This window comes from Protopterus annectens, chromosome 5.part0, assembly GCF_019279795.1.
Source record: "Protopterus annectens isolate FY-2018-M chromosome 5.part0, PAN1.0, whole genome shotgun sequence".
NCBI lineage: Eukaryota > Metazoa > Chordata > Ceratodontiformes > Protopteridae > Protopterus > Protopterus annectens.
Window position 1 is genome coordinate 1,450,695,787 of NC_056735.1, and position 27,035 is coordinate 1,450,722,821.

Sequence of the window (27,035 nt, forward strand, 5' to 3'; positions counted from 1 at the left end):
ATTAACCAGCTAAGACATGTCAAATTTTGTTTCAGCAATAAACATATCTAGTGATACTTTGAATTTTTTTAGTTTCACTGGTTTCCCTCTGAAGATGACTTGTCTCTTAAGTTCAGGTTCACAGTTGTGCAATAAATTCACGAAATATTACACCATGATTCTAATACGAGGACCATTCTTCCAAAATGAGCTCCTGCATCTTATTGCCCTACCCCTAACCCTTGGTGAAAAAGAATGGATGACTGAAATATTACAGCTGAAGGTGAACACTGATAGCAAGTTCAGCTTAATGAAAAGAAATGCAGCCATCTTAACAGTTTGCAGTGATTTTTCTTCTCTTTTCTGTTTCAGTCGACAGTGCCAGGTGGCATACCAGCCAGCACCGCTGCAACAGCACAGCCCTATGTCATCACAAGCGTCTTCAGTAAGTACCTCCATCCATTCAGTAGCTGGGCCTCCACCACTACAAGCACAAGGCACACACCAGTCATTGCAGGCAGCAGCAGCAGCAAACCCTCAGCTTTCTGCAGACACAGTCACCATTGTGGAAAGAGCACAACAGATGTTTGAGACATTATCTGAGGAAAACCGAACGCTTCGAAAAGAGCTGGAAGGTTATAGTGAAAAAGCTGCCAAGCTTGAAAAGGTACATCCTTTCGTTTTTAAGTTGGTGGCCAGTGTTATGCTCTAGAAATGTTAGCTTGCATGAAACAGTTACATTATATGTTCAATTAGGAGGAAATGTCCTGAGTAGTGGATGTAACCCTTCAGGGGCCTAATCTTTTGCTTGAAAGAGCAACTGGTATGTAGTCTTTTATATACGTCACAGGGGAATGCATACAAAGTGGCTGACAGTCTATACACAAGAATGGCAATCCTCAGTTTGATTATAGAGGAAGGAAAGACTGCAGTAATGCAGCTACTTTCATTACAAAAGAACACACATCATTGAGATCTCCTGCATATATAATATGACACTTGTCCATACTAAGTCAGATATCACACTGAGTAATACGTTTTCAATGGAAAGCTGAACTAGGACAAAAGAGAGAGAGAGGAAATAGAAGCAACATAAGCAGTCTACTCCAAGAGTCTTTCAGAAAGTTTCCCTAGTGTACTACAGTACACTCCACTTTCCTACTCCACTGCCTGTTCTCTTTTTCTAAGGATTCATAACATTTTTCCCAAGTTACATTTAGTTAAGGCATGCCCATTGTAGTGGTACATTTAAAACAGAGCCATTTGCACTACAGGTCATGTGTATATACAGTTAGCGGTTTCTCCTCCTAAGTGCTGTTTCACTAATAAAGATGTGTCTTCTTACATTCTCTTGATTTGAAAATGGATTTCAGATTTGTAGTTACTTCAGTCATAGTAGCTGTGCATATACATGTGCTGAAATTTGTAAAACTTATACAAATGAAGTCAGTAACACCATCACTTATGTCAGTGTCAAGTTATGTGAGAGGGTTCCTTTCCTCTCCATACTAACACGTGTATTGTTGAAGTACTATCATAGAAATGTACCATACTTTAGTTTGTAATATTGCATGTGTTACTGTAGCTTTCTAACTGAAATACAGGCAATCATTCTGTCTCTCTGTGCAGTCAAGCTACCGCGCATACAACTAGGTGTAGAGCTACACCTACAAGTGAAGTCAGACAGGTAAGTCTCAATCAGATAGTTTTGAACTGAATAAGTTAATAGGAAGACAAAGTCCAGAGAATTTCTACTTAGTCTGTACAACATGCTGTTAGCTCTGTTACAGATTTCTGATAGTATGAAAATCTGAATTCTTCAGTACAGTAAATTTAAGCTGTCAGCATTAGCAAATGAAAGTGTGTCCCCCTGACAGCTATAACGGAGAATATGGTCATGTTAAAAGTAGTGGTGCTCCAAGTCATGCATTAAAATTGGCTGGTGCAAATTATGGCATAAAACAGAAGCAACCACATCCACACAAAGAATATATCCAAAAACTAAGCTTTATTTACTCCACTAGTAGTTAATCAAGCTTTTTTTTTTTTGGGGGGGGTATATATTCCTTGTGTATATGTGGTTCCTGTAACATATATAGCAGCTGCATTGCTTCTATTTTTTATTATTTGTTTCTGTAGGTTTGGCCCATTTTTGGTTCTTTGGCAAATTATGGTTGTCTGTATTGAATTTATTACATAGCTTCTGAAGTACATATCAGGACTGTGTGCATCACTTGGGGGTCATTTCCATGAAAATGGTCTGCATTTGTTTACCCTTCATCCTTATCCACCCAGTTGAGATATTCAGGTTCAGTTTACTAACTGCAGAAAATCTGAATGTTTTGAGTGAATTGACAGAAAAGAACACTGTTATGTTTGTGGGCATTTGTGCCATTCATCCTTTCAAAAGGCAAGCATCCTCAGCTGTAGAACTAGATAAACACAGTCAGCAGCAGTCCGCACAGGTAAACAACGTTTTTTTTTTTCTTTTTTCTTTTTATGTGTCTGGCCTGCTCAACCAGGCATGCTAGGCCCTTACATTTCCTATGGCTGCCAGTCAGTGTGTTTCATTTCCAAGGGGTGGAGTGTAGTGGCAGGCCTGAACCACTGAATCTCTGGTATGTTAAGCAATGGTGGCATGTGAAAAAGAAAACAGTGTATACTGATTTCATTGACAGATAGATAGATATACATTGGTTTCACTGACAGAGAGATAAGGTGAACAAATTCAAAATGTTGCTCAAACAACAACTAAATTAAATGTTGCTCTGCTCTTCCTGATATGCAGATTAGCCTTCCCCATTACCATTTGCTGTAATTGTAGTTGTCCACTCCCACCTTATATCTCTCCTCATACCTTGTAATATCTCCAAAATAATTCACTCCTTTACATTTTGAAGTACATTTCTTTGTCTCTAATAATTCTTTCCACATGCTCAGTTCACTAAACGCACCCCTAAACTTGTAATACCTCCCACTCCTATGCTGTCAATCTTTATTTCAGCTGTAAAACTACCATGTCATATCCTATCCACCTTCCATGTCTTCTCCCCTTCTTTAAACTCTCAATGCTATAGAACCTCTAAGTCAAGAGTCTCAAACTCAAATAACCATAAGGGCTGTATGAGGATTAGCATACTTAGCCAAGGGTCACAGTCTCCCAAATGAGAGGAAGGTTAGTGTAGTTGGGATGACTAATCAGCATAAGTCAATACTTTAACCTTCTACTGTAACTTTCATAATTCTAATGTATTACTCCTTTTGCTGCTTTTCTGCAAAATATTGCTTTGGTTAGTGTTCTGTGCACATCATGTCAATGATTTCTCTTATTGTAAAAACTGTTCTATGCATATCATGTAAATGTTTATTTCCTTTTTATTGTAAAATGTTTTTCATGTTTGTATATCATTTGAAATATGTTTTGAGGTTTTAGTTTATCCTATGATTTATGTACTTCATGTGAAATGTTTCCAGAAGTTTTCTCACTGGGCGTGTGCTGAAAATGGGATCCACCCAGTTAGACATTCCCAGGCAACAAAAATAAATAAATAATAAATATATGCATACATACATCTATACTGATGTGCATGTGGACAACAGCTTTTCCTGTGGTGGGCAGTTGTCCAACAAGAAGTACTTGATACTATTTGTCCATATGATTCTATGAGTTTTCTAAGTAAACTTTTTCTGTTACTTGGAATTAATAAAGATTAGCAAAGGGAGTGACGGGCAAAACCTTATTTACAGTTACTTTGTCAAATTCTAAAACGGCAGGGAATTTAACTTTGCAGACCTGTTGTAGGTCAGTTGTCTGACAGAGAAGAAGGTTGAATCTCGCTGTCCTCATATGGCCACTTTGACTGCATATCATTACAAATCCATAGAAGTCTATAGCACACTGGTCAGCATGTAATGATGCCATTCCATGACTCTCTACGGAGCATGACATTTACTCAGTCACTGATGTATCATGTGCCATATTGTTAGCAGTTTAACATTAAGTTTCTGTGATGTCTGTTGCTGTTATCATTCCTGTAGTGTCAGCATTAACTGTAGATGGAGTTCAGCATTTACTGACACTTCCCTGCTGCTCCACGGTCATGTTGCCAGTATGTTAGTATATTTAAGTGAGATCAGGTGGGGGGCATTGCAGGAGGCTTATCCCAATTCAGAAAAGTATGCTATCAGATGTTTATCTTTTAGATGTTTAGGCATGTTTATATGAGTTGTGTGGTTATGCTACTTGTGATGTTGTCACTTTTGTGTACCAGAATCGCAAAAGCCCATTCTATCAAATGGATTCAAATGTACAAATGAATTTCTTGTTCAACATGTAAGGAGCAAATCCACTTACTAATTTAACCAACAGTAAACCATGACTCACTTTTTCTCACACCGCAAAGGTTACTGGTTCTTACCTGACTTTTGATCCTGTTCATACAACCTCCCAGCACAAGGGACTCGCTCCATCTTCTACATTTTACATGTTATGTTATGAATTTACACCTGTCAGACAAAGCAGTTATGGTGTTATCATGTCTAGTTCTACAAGAAGTCAGCCAAGACCAACAGACACACACTCCGTCACAGGAAAAAAATAACAGAAAACATCAACTTTTCCATCCTCTGAGCTTCTAACTTTGTCCAAGTCGGGGTTGCCAGACATCTACACAGTAATTCAGATGTCTCACCATCTGTCTATATAGAGAAAGAATGCTTAATAAAAGAAACCTAGAGCTGTAAAAGTACATAGGTCTGTAAGTTGTAAACAATGTGACTATCAATTCAGAACATAAGAGGTGCCAAAATGATGACTGCATTACCTAACCCATACTAGCAATGCATCTGAACACATTCTGTAGCATGCACTGCTTCGCTAAGATACATATTAAGTATACGCTGAATCTTTTTCCTTATTTCGGTTTACATGCAATTCCATCGTCACCATTTTAGTGTGGAAGGTCAGGGCTGTGTGCATTGTTCTTTGTAGATTTAGAGATAGTCTCTTTTTCCTTTTTGTAGAATGTTCCCTGCCGCTCTTCATAGTGGGACACTGTCTCTGATTTCATGCATAGATATAATGTCTTCATCCAGTACCTCATTCACCTGTACTCAGTCTGTACTAAACTCACATCTGCATTGTCTCTACATCTTATGACATTTATCCATGTGGATAGCATGTCTTAATCCTCTGTTGCTAAGTTACTTTCTTTCTCAGACTATCTTTTCATTTCATAACAGGTTAAAAGCTTTCCCAAGTGTCTCTTTCTGTGCAACAGGCCGGTACAGACATGGACTATACTCCTTCAGTGTCCGAATGCTTTTGAATGCTACACCTCCTGGCATCTCTAATTTCTTGTCAAGCCCAAATGTTCTACATTTCTATGCCTATTACTGTTTTGAATGTCCATATTCTTATGTCATTTGCTTCTGTTATTCATTGAAGTTTATTGTTGAACAACTGTTTGTATCCATTTAACACTGCTATAGGATATGCGAATATTTACATAGTAAATACTGAACATAATGCTAAATAGTTTAAAATGATTTAACATGTTTAACAAGAAGTCTATATTTTAGGATAGAAACATCAGTGACTAAATCACTGTTTTGTAGATGAAAGCTTACTAGATGCAACTCTGAAGAACAAACAGAGTTAACTAACATGAGGGATGACCGCAGAACCAGTTCTTGCCTGAAACAAATTAAATGGACTTGAACATCTGTCCTTAAAGTTGTTTTCTAGCTAGGTTAACAGTTTATTACCCAAGATTCCACACCTCCCTCCTCATGCTAAGCACTTTCTGATTAATGTTTCATTCAGAAGCTTACTTTCTGTAACTGCGTACATTTCTAGTGTACAGCACTCATGAGCAGTTGTGCATTAGTTTACCATTTCAGGGTTTCGTTGTCACTTTCTAAGGAAATCAGTTCAAACTAATTTTATTGTAGTGCTTTTCACAAAAAAAAAAAAAATACAGAGAAAATTAATAAGATGTTACCCAAATAAACAATCACTATGAGCAAAGCTATACATGTACAAAACTGAATGGAAATTCAAATCAGAAGATAATTAAATATAATGGCTCAAATGTTGTAGAATAATACTTCTTGTATATGAACAATACTTGATCAGAATCCAAACATGAAATTAAATTAAAATGAATAAAATATATTCAGTTTTAAATGTCCTTAAACTTACTTTGTGTACTTTTCTTTCTTAAGTTAAAGGGGAAAAAATCAAATAAACCCATAAGCCCATATCACAGGAAATCTTTGAACGAATAATAAAAAAACATCATTCTAGAGTACTACACGTGAGGCAGTTAACTATCAAGTGGAATAAGAATATGAAATAAAACTGTCAAATTATTAAATATTTCAATGCTACCAGGATTTGATAAAACCAGAATACATTCTTTGCCAGGCCTTTCCAGGAGAAGATACTCTGTCACTGTGTACATGGTATTTTACTTTAGGAGGTGGCCATCTCCCTTGAGTAAAACATCCTGGTTGGGTTGCAACAGCCAGGTTTAAAGAATGTTTTTTTTATCACTACAGCCATAGGAAATGGTTCTTTATGTTCTTTAGTCACTGCCACCTTCCGTAGGTTAATCAGATGTTTGTGGTAGTAAACATGATAGAATCTTTGTACTGCTCAAGGGCTTTATTATGTACTTTTTAAATTGACAAACTGGTTTAATCTGTGTAAAACTTGTTCTGATTTGATTGGCATGCCTTTTTATTGATAAAATGTCATCCGTGACCTCAGTGTAAGATGTAGATCTTGAATAGCCCCCTTGTTCCAGGAATCCAGTAAGAACCTTAACTATAGTTTCTCACATGTTCAGAACATTTTCCCTTTGCTTGTTTATTGAAGATGTCTTTCTGTCCCACCTTTTCGTTTTGGATTTTTCTTTTCAGAACTGGCAAAGCAAGTTAAATGTTTATTTCATCCTTCTTTCTATAGGCATCTCTGCTGGAGACAAGCCTAGTGTTATATGAGGTTTATTTCTGTAGCTAAATAATAACCATGATTGCCCTGTTTTTTTATCTTTTATTGTGCACTGCTGTGTAATTTGATGCATGATAATATGATAAAACTGTGTCCCAGTTTTTTCACAGTGCTGCTTGCGAATTAGTAGAGTTCATGTCATGCAAATCCTTACATTCCAAATAAGAATCTGCCAAAGGCAAGATCATTTTTCAAAGAAATGCACTATCTATACTCCAAAAGTAGTTTAAACCATGTTTTCCAGGATGTTCCTAATGGTGTTGAGGTTCAATTTGCTTGTAATTTATGGTCTATTGACGTTGCCACATATCTTCTTATTGTAGATATAGATTATTCTAGGCTTCTCTCTATGCATGTGCATGCATGTATGTATATCTAATATATATAAAATTACATGCGTGCACACACACACACACACACACACACACACACACACACACAAGCGAGAGCAGTTGTAGTGGATTGAGCCGGAAATTCATTCAAATAGCACACGTTTACCAACTTCTATTACTTTCATTTCATTGCATAAACCACATGATTTTCTTAATCACAGACTCTCACAGAAAACAGGCTGCATTTACAAATTAAGTCATGTCTTACTGAAGTAAACCTGGCTCATTGATAATATAAGTCTGATAACTTTGAAATGCTTTCAGATATATATTAATTTTCAATTTAAGTGACAGAACTTAAATTGTTTAATAAAGTTCAGTAACACAGTAGTGCAACAAGGTAGCACACTAACCTTTGGAGCAGAAGGCTGTGGGCTCTATTCCCACACCACGTAGCTTGATTGCTAGCAAAACAATGCTGCATGACTGAGTTTGCTATATTTTGGATGAGACATTAAGCTGAGGCCCCATTTGCTTCAGTTGGTATTTCAGGTGGACCTAAAAGATACAGCAGCACCTTTCAAAAAGAGTAGAGGAAGTTCCCCAGTACCCTGACCACATTTCCACTAGTAGTGCAAATATCACCACAGGCCACCTTGAAATGAGGCTACTATCCTAATGGGACTAGCCCAGTAAAGAACTGATAAAGAAATAAATAACTCAAAGTTGTTTCAAGTTTCATTTATATTGAAAGTACAGACCTTCCTTTCCTGTGTCTCTGGCCTTGCTTTAAGCTTTCTTCCTACAGATTACCAGGCATCTCAGGTGCTCCAGACCCACCCTAGTCTGAGTCGTTTCTCTCATTCTCTGTCTGTGAAGATTTTTTTATGGCTAGATATCATTTTCCCATCTCTATAACTCTTTTGCACAGGCTCTTAACTCTGAGTAACTCTTGCAGATTAGTCTCCCGCCTGTGACCCTCTGTAATCCCACTACAGTGAGAAGCAAATGTTTCTGTTGTTTTCAGCATCCACTCTCTCTTTTTATAGAAGTATCCCCTCCCCAGGGTTGCTTCAGCTACAGGCCTATTGGCCATTTTATTGAATGACATGTTTTCCAACTGTACTATTTCACAATCATTATGTATAAATACATACATATATATATATATATATATAAATATATATATGTATATATATATATATATATACACAGGCATATGTATATAAATATGTATATATATATGCACACACACACACACACACACATATATATATATATATATATATATATATATATATACACACACACGTATATATTATTTATTATGTAACAAAACAAACACTAAAATATTAAAAAAAGGATAATCTAAAAAGACTGAAGCAAAAAAATATTTAAAAAAATAATTCCACCCCATCCCCTGATAACTATATATCAGAACTCTTGAGATTACACAACAAGTAGGGAAAGGGCAAATTCCCTCATCCCTGCTTCAAAATCTCACAAACAGAAGCTGGCATTAAGACAATTCAGACAGTAAGCCAGCAAAAGAACATTGTTAGATCTCTCTCTCTCTCTCTCTCTATATATATATATATATATATATATATATATATATATATATATATATATATATATATATACACACAATATGAATATATATATATATATATATATATATATACATATATACACAATATGATTGTGTAATTTTTTCTCTTTTTACACATACAGTCTATTCTTGGCTATCTTTATATAAAACCTGGCTAAACATTTCCCATGTGGCATTGCAGGATGAGCTTTGGTTCACATCTGGTAACTCTTTGCTGGTGAGCATGTCAGTGTATGTAGCAGGGGATGTGGAGTTGCAGACACCCTGTAAAAATACTTACCTAAGGTTTCCATTCCATTTGCATTTTGTAGTATATTTTACCAACATCATTTTGTTTAAGCACTTAGTGTAGACTTGTACTTCATTCTTTAAGGACAGTTTTTGCACACACAATTATTTCAGTCAGCCATTTTATTTTGAAAGTTTTCTTTCACTTGCTTGTAAAGAGAATGTCAGACTTAGAGAATGCAGTTTTTTTCCACATTATCAGTAATAGTGGCAGTCTGAATGTGCAAATAACCTGAAACAGTGAGTGTAAGCAGGATGCACGTTACCTGTAATAGTGAAGAAATAAATGCACAATTTACCTGTAATAGTGATATCCTGATAGTAGAAGAGCAGCTGTGTGTTGTACTTAAGGCTGGATTTTCTTACAGTTTGAGACTGAGATTCAGAAGATCTCTGAAGCATATGATAACCTAGTGAAGTCAACCACCAAACAAGAATCCCTGAATAAAACAATGAGAAACAAATTAGAAGGGGAAATTAGAAGGCTTCATGATTTCAACAGAGATCTCAGAGGTAAGACAGTGTTACATTATAGTTGTATTTTGTCATTAAATGTGAAAACCCTAATGACTGTTGTGTACTATTTTTTGATTAATTAGTTAATAAAGAACACTTAATCCTTTACCAAACCAATCACAGAAGCTGAGCATTAGTGTGCAACTCTTTTTTCTGCATTCTGTATTCATGCGTTAGATATGATCTGTACTTGTGTGACTGCAGAGAGCTTTATTTAAATAATAAGTGCTTTGTTTCCACATCAGACTAATTAAGGCTTAAGCAAGCCTGTCCCACATGAGTCATTATCCTTTTACTGAGTGTAGAGACATGTACAGCAGTACCAATTATAATGCAACACATTTATACAGATCAAACAGAGCACATGTAAGTCAGAGATCTCCTTTATTTTAAAATTCCATCTTCATGAGAACTTGGCAGCCCTTAGCAACATCAGATACTTATTTGGGATTTTTGCAGAGATGCCTTGCCGGCATTTTCTGAAGTAGGTAGAATGAGGGCAGAGAAAGCCCAGGAGTATCCCAGCATGCACTCTGCCTCCCCACAGCTCTCTCGACTTGTTTACCCAAATGAAGTTAAATGGTAGTCTGCAGAGGGGGGCTGCTTCTAAGTTTGTGGACTTGCTCTGGTTATGTCCTTATCCAGGTACACACACAGTGCACTTGTTGTTGTCAGACTCTGAATCGGTGACTTTCTTGTCCACAGACATATAATTTCATCATCAGACTGCACTTTCCAGTCTGCCTGCATACTATGTTGGGGGGATGGGAGGGCAGAGAGTTGGGGAAGTGTTAAACTACAAAAATTCACAGAAACAGTACTGAGAATAAATGTTAAGGCTATGACACTAAGGATATGTGTTTATTTAAGAAAGGATGAAGCCTTCCTTGCAGAGTTAATATTACCACAGAAAGAAGTTTTATAAAGTAGACCTTGACACATTTAAACTGGAATATCACTCACTGTATCAGCTGTTACAAATTAATACACAAGTAAAATTATGTAATGTAAGTACCTTTTTTCCTTTGCATCAGCTGCTTTTGTTTCTATAACTGTAAGGAGTATAAGTATTTGTTTTAGTACTTTTAATGTTAGCATTGCTTTTCTGCTGCTATACTAGTTGCCCACATTATCCTGATGTGAAACATCTGTTGTGTTCAGAACTGTTTCAGCAATGAGAAAATGATGTAACGTCCATTATGGTCACCTACTCATTATCTGCATCTGCTGATTTTAAAGTTTATTGAAAATAATATGTTAGACCTTGACTCATGCGTCTAAAGGGGATGGTAGGCTGTCAGAAAGTATAAATAGATTGGCATAATGCATTGTGTTGTAGGGGGAAAAGAATTAGCCAGTCATTGCTGCAAGAAGCTGTGCAGATCCAGAACATCCTCACTTGCTTGGGAGTTTGATATGGCACATATAATCTTGAATGTAGTCATATCATCACATGTTTTACTTCAGTGAAATAAATAAAGTAAATAGCAAAGCAGATGAAACATATAAGGTAGGACTGGAGTAGATGAATATACAAAGATTAAAAACAAGGCAAAGGAATAGAAAATGGTGGATGGAAGTATCTGTGTGTGTGTGTGTTTGTGTTTGTGTGTGTGTGTGTGTGTGTGTGTGTGTGTGTGTGTGTGTGTGTGTGTGTGTGTGTGTGTGTGTGCGTGCAAGAGGGTGAGAGAGAGTAAAGAAGTTTTTTTTAAAGGGGAGAGAGAGCTAGATAAAGACATGGATCTGTATTATGAAAAGCTAGAGAGCTTCTATTTGAAATCAGCCCTCCAGAGAAGGACAGATAAATTGGGGACTGGGGAAATGGTAGTATCAGAGCAGTATGCGATTGCACAGGTATTGTGAAAGCACAAACAGCTGTTTACAAGAGCTATCAGGAGGAAGGTGTAAATCGTAAAATCCTCTTCAAGACCATGGGAGTGAACTGGGTTGCAAGAGAGAGAGAGAGAGTGAGAGAAGGGAAATGAGATGCAGAAGGATGTGATACAGACATAGGAAGCCCAGAGTATAACCAAGGTGATCTGGATTTCATTATTGAGCCCAGCACCTGAGAAGCCAACTGAGGGAGATAGAAAAGTCAGTGGTATTTTACCAGGGTATCTCTTCCAGAGAGAGGATGGGAGTAGGGATAACAGTTGTGGTGGTGAAACTGAATAATAGAGTGTGCAATGACAGACATTCTTGTCCATTATGACCTTATGTAATTGCATGTCAGGCACTGGGGCAGGGAACAGCTTGGGCATATAAGCAAAAAAAGAAAAATCCCTTTGGCTGCAAGTGTGACACCACACTGGGACACCTCAGTTTTCTTTCAGGCAGCAGGAAAAGTTTTAGATCTTATTCAAGTAGGTCAGGATTGGTGCCCAGGCAGTGAGTGTCCAGGATCAAGGAGAAGTACGAGTGGCAGCCGGTCATCTGCTCCATAGGGGCAAAATAATAAAATTTAAAAAGAGAGAGAGACTTTTGAAAGAAAGTACATGCAAGTGTGAGCTGTTCTGCATAATTATTTCAAGTAGCTTTTGAATTCCTGAGCCAAAATGAAGCCCACATTCAGTTTATGGCAACATTCAGCCTGAAGGATTGATCTTACTAAAGTGGGTACCAAACAGCAGCCTTCATCTGGTCAGCGGAAAACAACACTCCAGCTTTCCAGCTTTCTGAGAATGTTTTTCTAAAGATGTCAGAGTTTAATGTAAAATTCCTCCATAAATATCACAAGATGGCAGGACCATCAGGAGATTAATTACCTGAAAAGAGACCAGAACTTCCTGGACAAAAATCATCAGTCTGTTCATCCACCTGTCCATCCGTCTAGCCAGTCAGACATACAGACTGACAACCAGGTAACCCATCTGGTAACCATTTAAATTATCAGGACTTACACTATCGTGCCCTGATATGCGAAGATTGAATGACTGAAAATCTGAACTTACATATACTAATCCTTTTTGCCAAGGTACATCGATCTTGGAGTTAGTATAAATAAGTCTGGGGGTGTGGGGAGCTTGCCTGCACATAGAGGAGTGCATGAAGTGCTTGCCCCTTCAAAAAACAGGTATAAAGGGGAAGAGTGATGTCTGATATTCACTCTTTTCTTGTATTTTCTGCCTTTTTTCAGTGTTTCAAGCCTCAGCTTTGTCTTAACATTTCAATAGGGAGTCCAGACCTTCCATCCATCTTACCTCCCACTGTACCCTGTCTACAAACCCAGAATTTGAAGCAATCTGTTGGATGCAGAACTAAGCTTATGAACTGTCCCTCAGACCAAGTAAGGTCTGCACTACCAGCTTTACATTTTTACTTGTATTTTTCATGAATGCAGTAAGCTGTAGTTCACAGTAAAGTGCAAATGTGTTTTATCTACGCCTTAGTTTGATGTTTTTTTTCTTTTTTTTAATTATTTGTACTTCTGTGTTCTTATTAGCCCCCTGGGTGAACTGGAACACCTCCAATAAATCTACTGTCTCTGTTCTGTTTAATCCCCAGGTTTAACACCAGTACAGTGACCGCTATAGATTTTATGTTCTTGCTTCCGTTTTCTGGATATCTTTTGTTTAATTTTCTGTATCCCTTCCACACATTTTTTGTAAATAACTTCTTTGATTCTTTCTTGATCTGTTGCAAATAAATAAATACATACAAACATGCATAAATAAAGTTTGCAATACCTTATGAGGATCATGAAATCATTCGCCAGAAAAAATGAGTACCAGTTAGGTGAAAGATGGTTTGTGGGCACAACTGTTTTTTAACTAATCTAATAACAAAAGGCATATGCAACATCGCCCATTATCTTTAGTTCAAACAGCTTCCCATGAATGGCTGAGCAAACATTTCCCATGTACGTCTCTTCTGTCTTGTGTACCTCTAGTGTACAGTTGCAAAAGGTCATACTTAGCTGCTTTACAGACAGGCGTGATGTAAATGAGCTTGTGATGCTGATAGAGTTCTAGGGAACCAGGTGGGTATTCCTGTTCTTTAAATAAAAATGTAAATACCAATGAGAATTTCAGGCAACTGCTACAAGAAGTGTAACTCAGCTAAATATGTGTATCCCAGTTACTACAAAAACAGACTGCATTGTTTACAAGATTGCAGATAGTATAGCGTGTGCTGGAACAGACTGTTAAGATTGCAAGGGACAAGGTAAGAAAAACAGAGTATTTATTATGTGATTAGTAATTCTGTCTACTGAGGTACCAAAAGAGAATGTGGAGAGATGCACCTCTTCAACAGAAAAGAATGTAAATAACTGTAAAGTCTGAATAACCAGGGAGGGCAGTCATTCATTCATTCATTCATTGTCCGCTCACTGGCTTAATCTTTTTCTGGGCTGTGAGGAAGACGAACCCTATGGTTCTAAGTGGGTGTAAAGAAAAAAAAGTCTTAGCTGGGAACATTTCCCCTTAAAACAATATATATGTAGTTGTTCCTGTGCTCATCTTAATGAGAAACAGACAATTTAAGTCTGTATGATGCCACAGTGTGGTTTGTGCCAAGTTTGCTTTCCAGGATCTGACACATTGGATCACATTTGTGATTTAAGAACGATTCACATCAAGTAGAATGTTGTCTGCACTGCAAAAATGAGAAACAGAAATCAAATATGTCACACTAATTACTGTAGCTGTTTTATGATTGTGGCTTCTTATGTGTCATAAGACTCGAACATTAATACAAATGTGAGAAATAAGTGTTTGATTTAACTTTGAGAGACTAGGACAAAGGCTGAGTAACTGTCATTTCATTGCTGTGCAATGTGAAAGCTGCATTTACTGCTTAGATGGTCAGCTTTGTCTAAAAGTATCCCCATATTGCATGACTGGGTTACTTTGATGCAAGCTGTGTGTTGAGGACTCTAGCAAGCTATGTAACCTCTGACATGGCTAATGAAACGTGAAAACAAGCTTTCTTCGGCAATTCTTGGTAAATAAATGTTAAAAAAAGAATGATTGCATGCTGAAAAGGTGTGTCTTGTTACTGTTTTTTTTTTTTTGTTTCTTTTTAACTACCTGTGTAGCTTATGAATTGAGATTCACTTGAAAAGGTAATAGATTTCCAGTTTGACTCTTTCTGCAAAAAATACTGGAAAATGTAATCTACATTCTCGTCTTGCACAATCCCCACCTCCCATCATCACCTTGTCACATATTTTCTGTGTGCTGCTTTTTGATTAATGACTGTAAGTGAAATTCTTAAGTTCTGAATAAATGAAATGGTATTCAGAGAAGCTTTAAAGACATGAGGAAGCCTGCCTCACCACATTATATCCTTACTAGGGCTGAAAGCCAGGACTTGGAACGGTGACAGCAGCATTCTGTAATATGTTGGCAAGTGTGTCATTTTCTTCCTTAAGGGTACAACAAATACACACGTATTCAAATTGTTGATTTATTCATACCCGCTGGATGTTTGTTATGTTAATAATCCAAATTCCATTCTTAACAGGAAGAGAGCCTGGCAAATGTAAGAATCAGTATGAAACAATGATAACTGAGGTATGTCCTCTGCTTTGTAGGTCTGATATGAAGTGGATGTTTGTTAATCAAAGAGTTCCAATAAAGGGTACCCTTAAACACAAAGTGTTGGATGAAACGTTGTCTGGTAGCACATGTATTATTTTAAGATGAAGGTATTCAAATGCTTTTTAAATGTTTCCTTATTAAAAATAAGATCATGATTGCTGTCAGTGGGATAATTAACTAGTTGAAACATTATTTATGAAAATGTAACTTTTATGTATTGTGTCAGGGATGTAAAATGGTTACTATGGCACATACAAAAGATAAGATGTCGGTTATTTTGTTTTAAGAAAAGTTTTTTTTTTATTACTATTATTTACAACTCAGTATATGACGTGTTGATGTTATCAAATGAATAAGATATTATGAAGTTACAGAAAGAAAGAAAAAGAAAAAAAGATGTTCTTTATGGGTCACTCTACCAACCATAACTTGCAGTCATAATTTTTGCCACTGGCGGAGTCCAAAGTATGGCCTGACTTTCAGAGCTGAGAAGCCTTCCTCCTTGGCCATCTTCCCCCTTGGCTGTCCTGACATCGCCTTTCCTCAGACGTCTTCATGTACCTCTATATAGATAGCACCAACCCACACTATTTTCATTTCTTCCTTGTCAAGTAAGTGTTTTCTTCAACAGTGTACATTGCAGTTTGGTGTCTGTCCAGGCCTACTTCAGACTATTGAGAGCTAAGTGCCCTGCTAGGAACCCTCTTTTTTTTAATTTATTCTTATTTTTCATTTTGTGGCTATACTTACATTTAGCATATGGCAAGAAGTGGACATGCAGACCTGGAGGTATGGGCATGGATGCTCATGAAAACGTTATCAGGTGCACCTCTAAGCACCAAACTAGACACAAAGACTTCCACCTCCAGTGTGCTTTTTGTCTCAGCCCAGAACACAGTATGGCTAATTGCAGTATCTGCCAGTGATTATGTCTGAAGACCAGTAAAAGAAGGCAGGAGGCCCTCCAAGAGTATCAGGCCAAATCATGTGTACAGAGTCAAAGCAGCAAGGTGGTGTGGATGTCCACCCCCCAAAAAAAAAAGAATAAAGAGAAGTAAGTCCACAGGGAGAAAGAAGTTCAGCAGATACCCTTATATCTGATGGTGCCAGGTCCATGGAGGTACTCGACCAGCCACCCACACTGGTATTGCCCCTTCTGAGGCCACTGACATTGCCCCTAGGGAGGCCATCAGGCCTGTGACCTCCTAGCATATCCCACTTGAAGGCCAGGCCCTGTGCTCATTATTAGACACTCACTGTCCAAATTCTGTCTTAGAATGCTATCTGATTATTAAACAAGGGGAAAGCAGAATCCTGTTATTCATTGTTAAGTAACACATCTGTACCTTAAAGCTAGAATCCAAGGATATCTTCCCTGGGATTCTTAAAATCCCCAGCAGCTGTCTGTCCTGCTGTGGCATCTGTACCCAAGGTGCCCCTCCCATCTCTAACCCCCACCTGAGACAGCTACCTTTACATGTGTTTGTCCCCTGTAGCTTCATACAGACTTCCTTCCAGGATTAGGTTGAATTGGCTAAGTGTTTCCTTCAATTTTTTTGTAGCTTCCAGACAGATTGTACATAGCCCTTAAGAAGTACTGGACTAAATGTCATGGATTTCCTCCCATCTAAGGTTTTGACATAGATGTTGAGAACACTTTGATCTCTGACTCTCAAGGAGAATACATGATGTTCTTCATGTTTCACTGTTGCAGTCATTACATTTGGGTTATTCTGATGGCAGGTTGCCCTCAGGCGGCCTGAATTCCAAAGTCTTGGGTCCTGCGTCGGTTGCTATTGCCTCTTCCCTGACGTCAGGTCATCAGGGGTATAAAAGATGCAGCCAACGCCATTTTATTCAGTCTTTCTTGCCGCGCGGTGCCCGAAGCAGAAGCAGTTCGCAAGTGCCGGTCGGCCGACTCCTGAGATTTTCGTGTTAGAGTTTCAGATCCGAAGTCTTCATTAAATGGTAAGTACCCCGTTGGGGAAACTTTTTTCTTGCTCCAGACTGATGTCAGAAATTCTGAATGTGCAGAAAACAAAGAAATGCAGGATTTATTGCATGCAGCTGAACAAGTTGGAAAGCATACTTTGCAATGTGGGTTTGATTCTCTGGAGGCCTCCTGCAGGGCCGCTGTTACGGGTTCTGTCATTAAGAGGCATGCTTGGTTAAAAGAACAAAATCTGCCTGACCATGTTAAAGCAAAATTATTAGATGCTCCTTTACAACATGATAACCTTGTTTGATGTTAAGGCAGAAGAGGTGTTAAAGAAAATGGAGGACAAAGCTAAATCTATGCAAATGGTCAAGGATTTCTTACAGGTACAGCCACCTAGATTTAGCAGACACTGGCCTACAAAGAATTGGTCCTTTCCAGTCTCAGACAGACCTTAAAGGGGCAGATCCAGATGCCCTAGAGGCAGATTACAGCCGCAAGGATCCTACAGGTCTAAGCAGTGGAGTGCTTCTACCTCCAAAGGTGGAGAAGACAAAGCACAATCATACAGGAAATAGTCCCATTGACTTTCCCCTGCCTGCACCAAGCACTTATCTTCTGGCAGCACCCTTAGGGGGAAAACTAGCACTTTTTTCTCAAAACTGGCACATTATAACCCAGGACAAATGGGTTCTAGACATAGTGTCACAAGGCTACAAATTTCATTTCCATACCCTGCCAAGGGCAAATGGTTGGCCAGACCTGCCATAAAATCAATGGGCAGAGGCTCAAAAATAGTCGCAGCTCTCATGGACATGAGGGCTATTCAACAAGTGCCACAGCAAGAGCAGGGACAAGGATTCTACTCAAGACTGTTCTTGGTACCCAGAAAGGACAAAGCATGGAGACCAATACTGGACCTATCTATTCTAAACACTTTCCTGGATATACCAAAATTCAAGATGTTGACCTTACAGCAGCTTCTGCCCATGCTGGGCACAAAGGCTTGGCTCATGACGTTAGACCTAAAAGAGGCATACCTGCATGTCCCAATCAGACAATCATGCAGAAGATACCTCAGATTCAAGGCTGGCTCAAAGCATTACCAATTCTCTGCACTGCCCTTTGGCTTATCTACTGTGCCCATGGTCTTCACAAAGTGCCTGGCACCAGTAATTGCTTACTGCAGACAAAGAGGAATAAAAATATATCCTTACTTGGACGACTGCCTCATACAAGCAGAGAACAAGGACATTCTACTACAGCATCTGACGTTTGTGATAAGACTTTTAACATGCCTAGGGTACACAGTCAACAAAAAGAAATCAAAACTAGTACCCTCTCAAGAGATAATATTCCTGGGTGCAAGCTTAAATACAACTGCACAGATGGCTTATCTCACTTCAGACAAACAAAGGCAACTGACTACCTGTTTCAAGGAAATGGCAACAAAAGCCCAGTTATCTGCAAGAAAAATTCTGCAGGCTTTGGGCTTCATGGCATCCTGCATCTTGCTAATTCCATATGCAAGACTGCATATGAGGAAAATTCAATGATACCTAAAAAGTGTCTGGACACAACATTGCCACAGTCTGGAAACAATGATTACTCTAATTCCTTGCCTGCAACAGGAGTTTTGATGGGGGACAAAGGCTTGTCACCAAAATAAGGGACAGCCATTCTCACTACCCTCAGCCAGGCAGAGCTTAACGACGGATGCTTCAGATTATGCCTGGGGGAAGGCACACATGGCAGGAAGAGGCATTCAGGGCACCTGGTCCACAAACCAAAAGCATTTACATATCAATCAAAAAGAGATGCTAGCTGTTCAAAATGCCCTGACAGCCTTCGAGGACCTACTTCATCCAGGACAACTACTGATAAAGACAGATAACACCACGGTCATGTGGTACATAAACAAGCAGAGGGGCACTCATTCTTATCCCCTGTGCAGGCAAACCATGGCTTTATGGGACACAGCATTGACTTATCAAGTTCATCTGCAGGTACAATTCCTGCCAAGAAAGGAAAATCCTCTGGCAGACAAAATAAGCAGAAACCTCATGGATCCCCACGAGTGGCACCTGGACCCACAAGTCTTCAGCATGATAACAAAGAAATGGGGACGCCCGGACATAGATCTATTTGCCTCCCCTCAAAACAATCAACTAAAAAGATTCTGCACAAGGACTTATTACAGACAAGCTTGGAAAGTGGACACCTTATCTTTCAACTGGACAAACCTATCAGTGTATGTCTTTCCTCCACTGCCTCTCCTCCCCAAGGTACTCCTAAAGGTCAGGCAGGAGAAACCAAAAATGATTCTGATTGCCTCAGACTGACCACGCCAGTACGGGTATCCGATCTTAAGGTACTTGTCCCAATGCCCAGCCTGGACCTTACCTCAAATTCCTCATCTACTGTCCCAGCAAAACAACCAGATTCTGCACAGCCAACTCAGGACCCTAAACCTGGCAGCATGGCGGATAATGTAGCCATACAAACCACACCTCTCAGTAAAGCTGTGATGGATGTGATTTTAGAAGCCAGAAGGCCTAGTACTACAAAATCCTATGCTGTGAAATGGAAGAGATTTTACGCTTGGAACCAAGCTCAAGGAACTGATACAGCTGTCCCAAATATTCCTCCGATTTTGCAAAACTTAACTGAGATGCTGGACAAAGGCATATCTTTTTCATCAATTAAAATCCATGCCTCTGCCATTTTGGCTCATTACAATACAGAGCCACCACTCTTTTCTCATCCTTTATTAAGGCAGTACCTCAGAGGAGCCAGAAACTTAAGGCCTCCAAGGAGAACACCAATACCTGTAAGGGACCTCAATTATGTCTTGGAAAAACTCACCTTACCTCCTTTTGAGCCAGCTGCTACTGCGGATATAAAGTTCTTATCTTGGAAAACAGCTCTGCTCCTAGCAATAACTTCTGCAAGGCGAGTTTCAGAGCTACAGGCTCTCATGGCTGTGGAACCCTTTATAATTTTTTATCCAGACAGGGTCTCTCTGAGAACAAACCCTACATTTATGCCTAAGGTGGTATCCAGTGTAGCCCTTAACCAAAGTATTCATTTGCCAACCTTTTATCCAAATCCATAGAACAAGGGAGAGAAAATTCTGCATGCTTTGGACGTACACAGACAACTTAGATTCTACTTGGACAAAACTAAAGTTTTCAGAAAGACAGAACAATTACTAGTGGCATATGCCACAGCATCACAAGGAAAGGCCATCTCCAAGCAGACTATTTCAAAGTGGATAGGTCACTGCATTCGTTTCTGCTACTCACAGCATGGCAAACCAGTGCATAAGGGCATTAGGCCACATTCAACCAGAGCTGCAGCCACTTCTGCAGCCTTTCTCAGGGGAGTACCAACCAAAGACATTTTAGAGGCTGCTACTTGGAGTTCAGTGCATACCTTTACAAAACATTACAATCTGCCTCTTTACTCTAAATCCAGGGCAGGCTTTGCCACTGCAGTTCTGCAGGGCCTCATAGCCACTCCTAATGCTGTTTAGCTTCAGTCCCCCAACCATAGCTTTGGGACTCAACCCAAATGCAATGACTGCAACAGTGAAACACGAAGAACATAGTACAGTTGTGTACACTTACCATAAATGTAGATGTTCGAGTGTATTCACTGTTGCAGTCCAGGTTACCCACCTGCCATCCCCCCTTATTTTTGCTGGAACTTATCTTTAATTCTCTAATCTATACAACCTAGGTGGTGTATTTGCTTATAGATGAAGGTAAAGCTTATTTTGGTGCATGTATGTGTTGTTTACATAATTTTAGCCTACCCTTTTGGGGGCACCTGACATCTGGGGCAAGAAAAACTGAATAAAATGGCGTCTACTGCATCTTTTATACCCCTGATGACCTGACGTCAGGGAAGAGGTGACAGCAACCGATGCAGGACCCAAGACTTTGGAATTTAGGATGACTGAGGGCAACCTGCCAGCAGGACAACCCAAATGTAATGACTGCAACAGTGAATGCACTCGAACATCTACATTTATGGTAAGTGTACACAACTGTACTTTATTTGGGACACTGTCCTAGTCATAAGAGAGCACTTCAAGTAGCAGTCTCAGGAGGTCTCTGACTCCCAGAAAAGATACTGAGACCTTCTAGGTCTGGACCCAAGTCATTGACTAGCCCCTTCAGTTCCGGAAGCCCTTTTGGATGTTTTTTCGAAACAGCATCCATGGAACTTGCTTCCAAACCCCTGCTACCAAGAGACTTAGCAGATTTTATAGGGATCACGAACCTTATAAGTGTTGTATACGAACACCATTGTAGACACAGAAACAGTGCTTCTAGAAACTGCCAAGGGAAGTAGACTAATCCTAGGGCAAAAATACTCTTCCCAGTAGCAGGAGAAGGAGATTGCTAGACTAGCTTTAGAAAAAAATCCATATAGCTCAACAACCCTAGTTTTCAGAACCCTGAATGAACAAACCCATGTTCTGAAGTATCATCAGGAATTCCAAGATGGTTGTTGAGGGGGAGTGAATGAAGAAACCATGACAGCAGGTATGAGTGGCCATGCCCAGGCTATTAAATATTAGGGAAAATGTGATATAACATGTGGATGTGATGCTGTAGATACAGCATCCCGGGCTGCTGCTACAGGAAAAATCATCAAGAGACATTTTTGCCTGGCAAGCCAGTCTCTGTCTGAGGATGTGAAGGCTTACCTCTTCAGACCCCCATCTTACACTGTTTTGAAAAGACTGCAGGATAAAAGGAAAACCATGGAGTCCATCAAACACATTTCACCCTCTTATTTCCCAAATGCAACAGAAATTATCACTCAGTGTTAGGACCTTACTTGTAGATGCAGGGAAAAACAAACAACCTAAAGGTAGGAAAACTACAGAGAAAAGGAAATTGTGATAGGAGGAAAGAGAGATAGAGAAGTATGGGGGGGCCTTCCGGTGTAGTCACCAGCAGGTAATAGATGTGACAATGCCATTCTCCTCTCTCCCTCACTCTATATCCCCACTTAGTTTCCCAACACCTTTCAGTCCCTCACTCTCTATAGATAGAGATCCAGCTGGCCTCCTTGTAGGAGAACTGCTAAAGCAGAACTTTGGACTAGTGAGTACTTTAAATTGTCTCCAAAGGCTGAGGAATGGCTTCTGGATGTTTTTTCTTTACTGTTCAGTATTTTCTGGGGTGGTTTCTATTATGTATAGCTGCTTGATTTTATGTTGACTGTGTACTTTTTACATTTTTCCCATTGTCATTTCTTACATCACATATTAATTTTACCAATCCTTTCTCCAAGTCACCCTTGTTTGCTCTTCTTGTATGCTTTTTGTCTGTTTAAACTTCTTGTTACTGTCTGAGCATCTGTTCTCTCTTTTGCTTCTGTGACACCCCCCCTTCCTCCTTTGAAGTTTTTAGTTTAATGGTATGATCATTGATATTATTTTTCTAACCCATTTATGGACACACTGCTAACATTTCTGTGTTAAGGTGAAACCTGTCACTAACATGAAGTGTATCTGTCTCATAGGCTTCCCATTATCGTCCTACCGGTCTGAAGCTCTTTTTCCTTGTCCACTGCCACAGCCATCCATTGAACTCCAAAATGATCTCCTTTCCCAGCATAATGGCTGGTGACACAGGTGTTTTTTCTTGCAGACTACTTCCTGTTCTCCATCTTGGTATCTGTCAGGCGCTTCCCTGGACAGGGTCACTATGTTCTCAGCTGTCTTCCCCAACAGGTTGTTGGTGTTTAGATGCAGCATAACAGTCATCCTCTCCTCCACCTTGATGAACACTTTGTTCACCTCCTCCAGTGTCTTACCAAGTCTAAACCATGAGATTGGTTTCCATATAACCTGCTCTCTCCTGTCTCATTTGCCAATACTTTCATCACCTTTGGTGACACTGAGCCTCTAGTTATCAAAACCCTTTCCTCTTCCCCACACTGCTATTCATTTTCTTCATGTTCTAATCCTATGTCACTTTTCAACCTTACCCCCTCCAGGTCTGCTACCCCCATCCCTTCTCATTGTTTACACTTGTTGCCACTCTTCATGTCTTGGACATAATCCCTTTCCCATCCCAGCTGTACTCTTTATACAAGCCCTATATGCCATTCTATTTTTCTTATCCTGTCTCCCTCACACCCCCCAGCCCACCCATATCCCTTCTTCTCCTTGTCGTGGTGGCTGCTGCATGGCTAATTCTTTATGTGACTCCTCTGCATCATTAGTCACTGTAGTCTGTCCATGTCCTTCAACATTGGCTTCCTTCTCCTTGTCCTATATTTCTTGACTGCCTCTCCCATGTTAGCCCTTTATGTTATTCTGTGCCAACCCTCTTGCCTGTATTACCCTGACATCCTTTGCCCACATCATCCTGTACTCTGCATTTTACTTTCTCGCCTACCTTTCCTGTCCAAGTTTGAGTATTATTTTCCTGTTATCTTTTCCTTAATAGTATCACTTTGGTGTGTCTCACCTGACAACCCAGACCACTACCATCCACAGCTCCCATATATGAAGCTCCCCATTCTCCTGACAACTATATATACTCTGCTACACCAAAGCTACCTCAGTTGTTATTTTCCCACACATCTTGCACCCCTCACCTATTGCTCTATTCTTTCTCATCCGGCCTGCACTGCTTCTTTCATGTTGACCTATTCAAAAACACAGTGTTCGTCTAAAGTATAGTTCTAGGCCTTTCTGCCTGAAGTGTTTTCCTGACTTGCCTAGTAAATGTCAGGAAAGTGACAAGTTCATAGACAGTTATGAGCTACGGACAAAAAAAAGAACAATAACATTTTAAACAACACATTTCCCAAAGACAATAAAAATATTTACGAGTTCTATTTTACATTAGGTGTCCTTGATAGACCAGTCTCCAGATTTACATGGTTTTATGAAGGTCATAAGCAGTTGGAATGTAGCAGTCCAGGAAGTCATTAAAAGAAAGTAGTGCAAGAGAAAGTAGGAGATAGAAAACACAGACCAGACAAAGAAGAAACACTGATTGGTTAACAGAGGCTAAGAGAGGAGTTTCAGTAGCAAAGAACGAGGCATAAGAGATACTCTACCAGCATCTGGGAAGTGGCTCAGTAAATGGCACAAAGAAACTCTCATCAACTTTCAAGGCAAAGACAGAAAGATAAAGAAGATAGTCCAACACCCTTCATAAGGAATGCCAATAACAACCTGTTCACCAGCGCACAGGAAATCAAAGGCAGATGGATGGAGTACTTTCAGTAGCTTCTGAATGAAGAAAACCCCACAGAAGCTGTACTCCCCAAGACACAGCCTGCAATGAAAGATAAAGCCACCCCAGAAGAAATAAGAACAGCACTAAGGAAAATGAAGTCAGGATAAGCAGCAGGCTCATATGGGTCACAGCAGGTATGATGAAGATGTTGAATGTGATAAGGGAGAAATGTCTCCTGAGGGCACTCATAGCAATATGGAGAGAAAGGTATACCCCAGATGACTGGAGAATAAGCATACTAGTGCCAGTGTACAAGAATAAAGGGGACAGTCACAACTGTGGGCAGTACAGAGGTATGAAACTCCTGTCACATTGTATGAAAGCTCTGAAGAGGGTGATTGATAAAAAATATGCAGAGTAATAAAAAGTAAGATGGGAGATGAGCAGTTCACATTCAGGTCAGGGTGCAGCACAACCAACCCAATGTTTGCAGTGAGACAGAAGAAGCTAGAGATGAAAAAAGGTTATAACCGGGCATTCCTAGACTTGGAGAAAGCATATGGCAAGGTCCCAAGAAAGCTGATTTGGGAAGTCTTGCTGTGGTTTGAAGTTCCAGAAACATTGGTAGGATTAGTGCAGGCTATGTACAAGGACTAATGACACAAGTACAAACAGTATTCAGTCTCACAAAGGGGTTCCCAATAGGAGTAGGTGTGCATCAGGGTTCAGCTCTGACCCCCCCAGCTGTTCATACTGGTGATGGACTGCATCAGCAAATGGGTTGGAGGGGACACATCAACAAAGTTGCCGTACACAGACGATGTGGCATTTCAGGCAGACTCTGAGTAGGTACTTCAGCAAAGGATAGGGGGACAGAATGCCAAACTGAAAGCACATGAAATGAAACTGAGTACAGATAAGATAGTTGTAATGGTAGCAAATGGGGGAAATCAGAAGAAGATGAAAACTTGAGATAGAAGGGAAAGTATTGGAAATGGTTAACTGCTTCAAGTATTTAGGAGTGGTGGTGGAGGAGAAGGGAAGCCTGAATGTGAGGTCAGTGTTAGAATCAAAGGGGCTACAGCCTACTGGCACAGGGTGTCAGGGGTAGTGGATAACAGACAAATGCCAAAGAAGCTGAAAAGTAATGTGTACAAAACAGTAGTGCAACCAGTACTCCTGTATGATGCAGAAGCCTGGGCAGTAAAGGCAAAACAGTTGAGGAAGCTAGAGGTGGTGGAGATGAAGTGCCTGAGACAGGCGGTAGGATGCACACTGTGGAACAGATGAAGAAATAATGACATCAGAGCAGAAGACAAAGTTGCTCCAATTGCAGAGAGGGTCAAAGGGAACAGATTACAGTGGTTTTGACACGTGCAGAAAAGCAGAAGACAATCTGATGAAAAAGATTTGAGACAGACAGGAAGAAGGCAGAAGGAAACGAGGGCATCCAGCAAAGAGATTGATGGATTGTAAGAGATAAGACCTGCAACAGTCAGACATGATTGTCAGAGAAAGTAGGAGAATGTAATTGAACTGAGTGACAGATAGTAACAGTTGACATGGCACCCTGACCCCATGTAGAAAATAGGAAAAAGGGGCTTGATGATGATGATGATGATGATAAGCAGTTGACATCTAATCCGGGTCAGATACACGTCACAGAAATTATACGTTTTTTTTATCTTATGGTTGGCAAAAGAAGTTAAAAGTTAAGTCAGAAATTACATTAAGCTAAGTAAATATTAAAGATATTGACCGGGATTCATACAGGTTTAGGACAATGCACAGCATAAAATGTGTAGGCAGTGCATAATAATAAGGACATAATAACACATAAATGAGGAGCCCCATGCAAATGATCCACACTTAATATGCAAATGAAGGAACTCAAAATGACAGATTGGTTCAGAGTTGTATAAAGTGGTGGTTGTGTTTGGCTACTCTTACCTATTCTGAACTCCTAGGATTTGTGGTATGTATGACAGGAGCTATGCTAGGAGCTGCAGCAGCATTAGCACATTAGCGTGTGTTGGTAGCTACCTTCAAAGCCATTGCTTACAATGTCACATGTCATGGCCTTTCTTGCCAATGGAAGACGTACAGACAGTATCTGACTTACCACCACCTCTTAGACTAGCAGATAGTGAACCATTTCCAAGTGGACAGAGATACTGTAATTGACCTAACTGAACTATCTCACCCACAAGAAGAATCGAGGGGATGTGTGGTATGCCCATAACGTGGATGCAAAGTTATGTGTAGCATTAGCCTTTTAGCTGAGGCACCTTCAGCAACTTGTGGAGGACATGTTAGGGATATCACAGGTGTCATCCTTGTGAACAGTAAACCATTTCCTTGGCATTATGGCACAACAGATAGAGGAGCATAGCTAGTTCCCCATGGTACCACAGGTGGGAAACAACATTGTATGGGTCTTCTGTGCGATAATCTGTATCCTTAAGGTCTTGGGAATCATGGATTACTTCCATTTTGCTGTCAATTCCTCAGCTGATCCTGATGGTCAGAGATATATAACTAAAGAGGGCCTCCACTGCCTAAACTGCCATGTGATCGGTAATGTCAAGTACTACCTAGGT

At 39.7% G+C, this 27,035-nt stretch overlaps 1 protein-coding gene across 2 annotated transcripts in view; it reads left to right on the plus strand.

The window, feature by feature from the left end:
- The window catches only part of AMOTL1 (angiomotin like 1), a 703,914-nt gene that overhangs the window by 398,616 nt on the left and 278,263 nt on the right, over positions 1-27,035 (plus strand). For both annotated transcript variants that reach the window (XM_044071263.1, XM_044071264.1), the window contains exons 4-5: positions 352-646; positions 9,595-9,739. In XM_044071263.1, the coding sequence (XP_043927198.1) occupies positions 352-646; positions 9,595-9,739 (440 nt within the window). The remainder of the gene's footprint in view (positions 1-351; positions 647-9,594; positions 9,740-27,035) is intronic.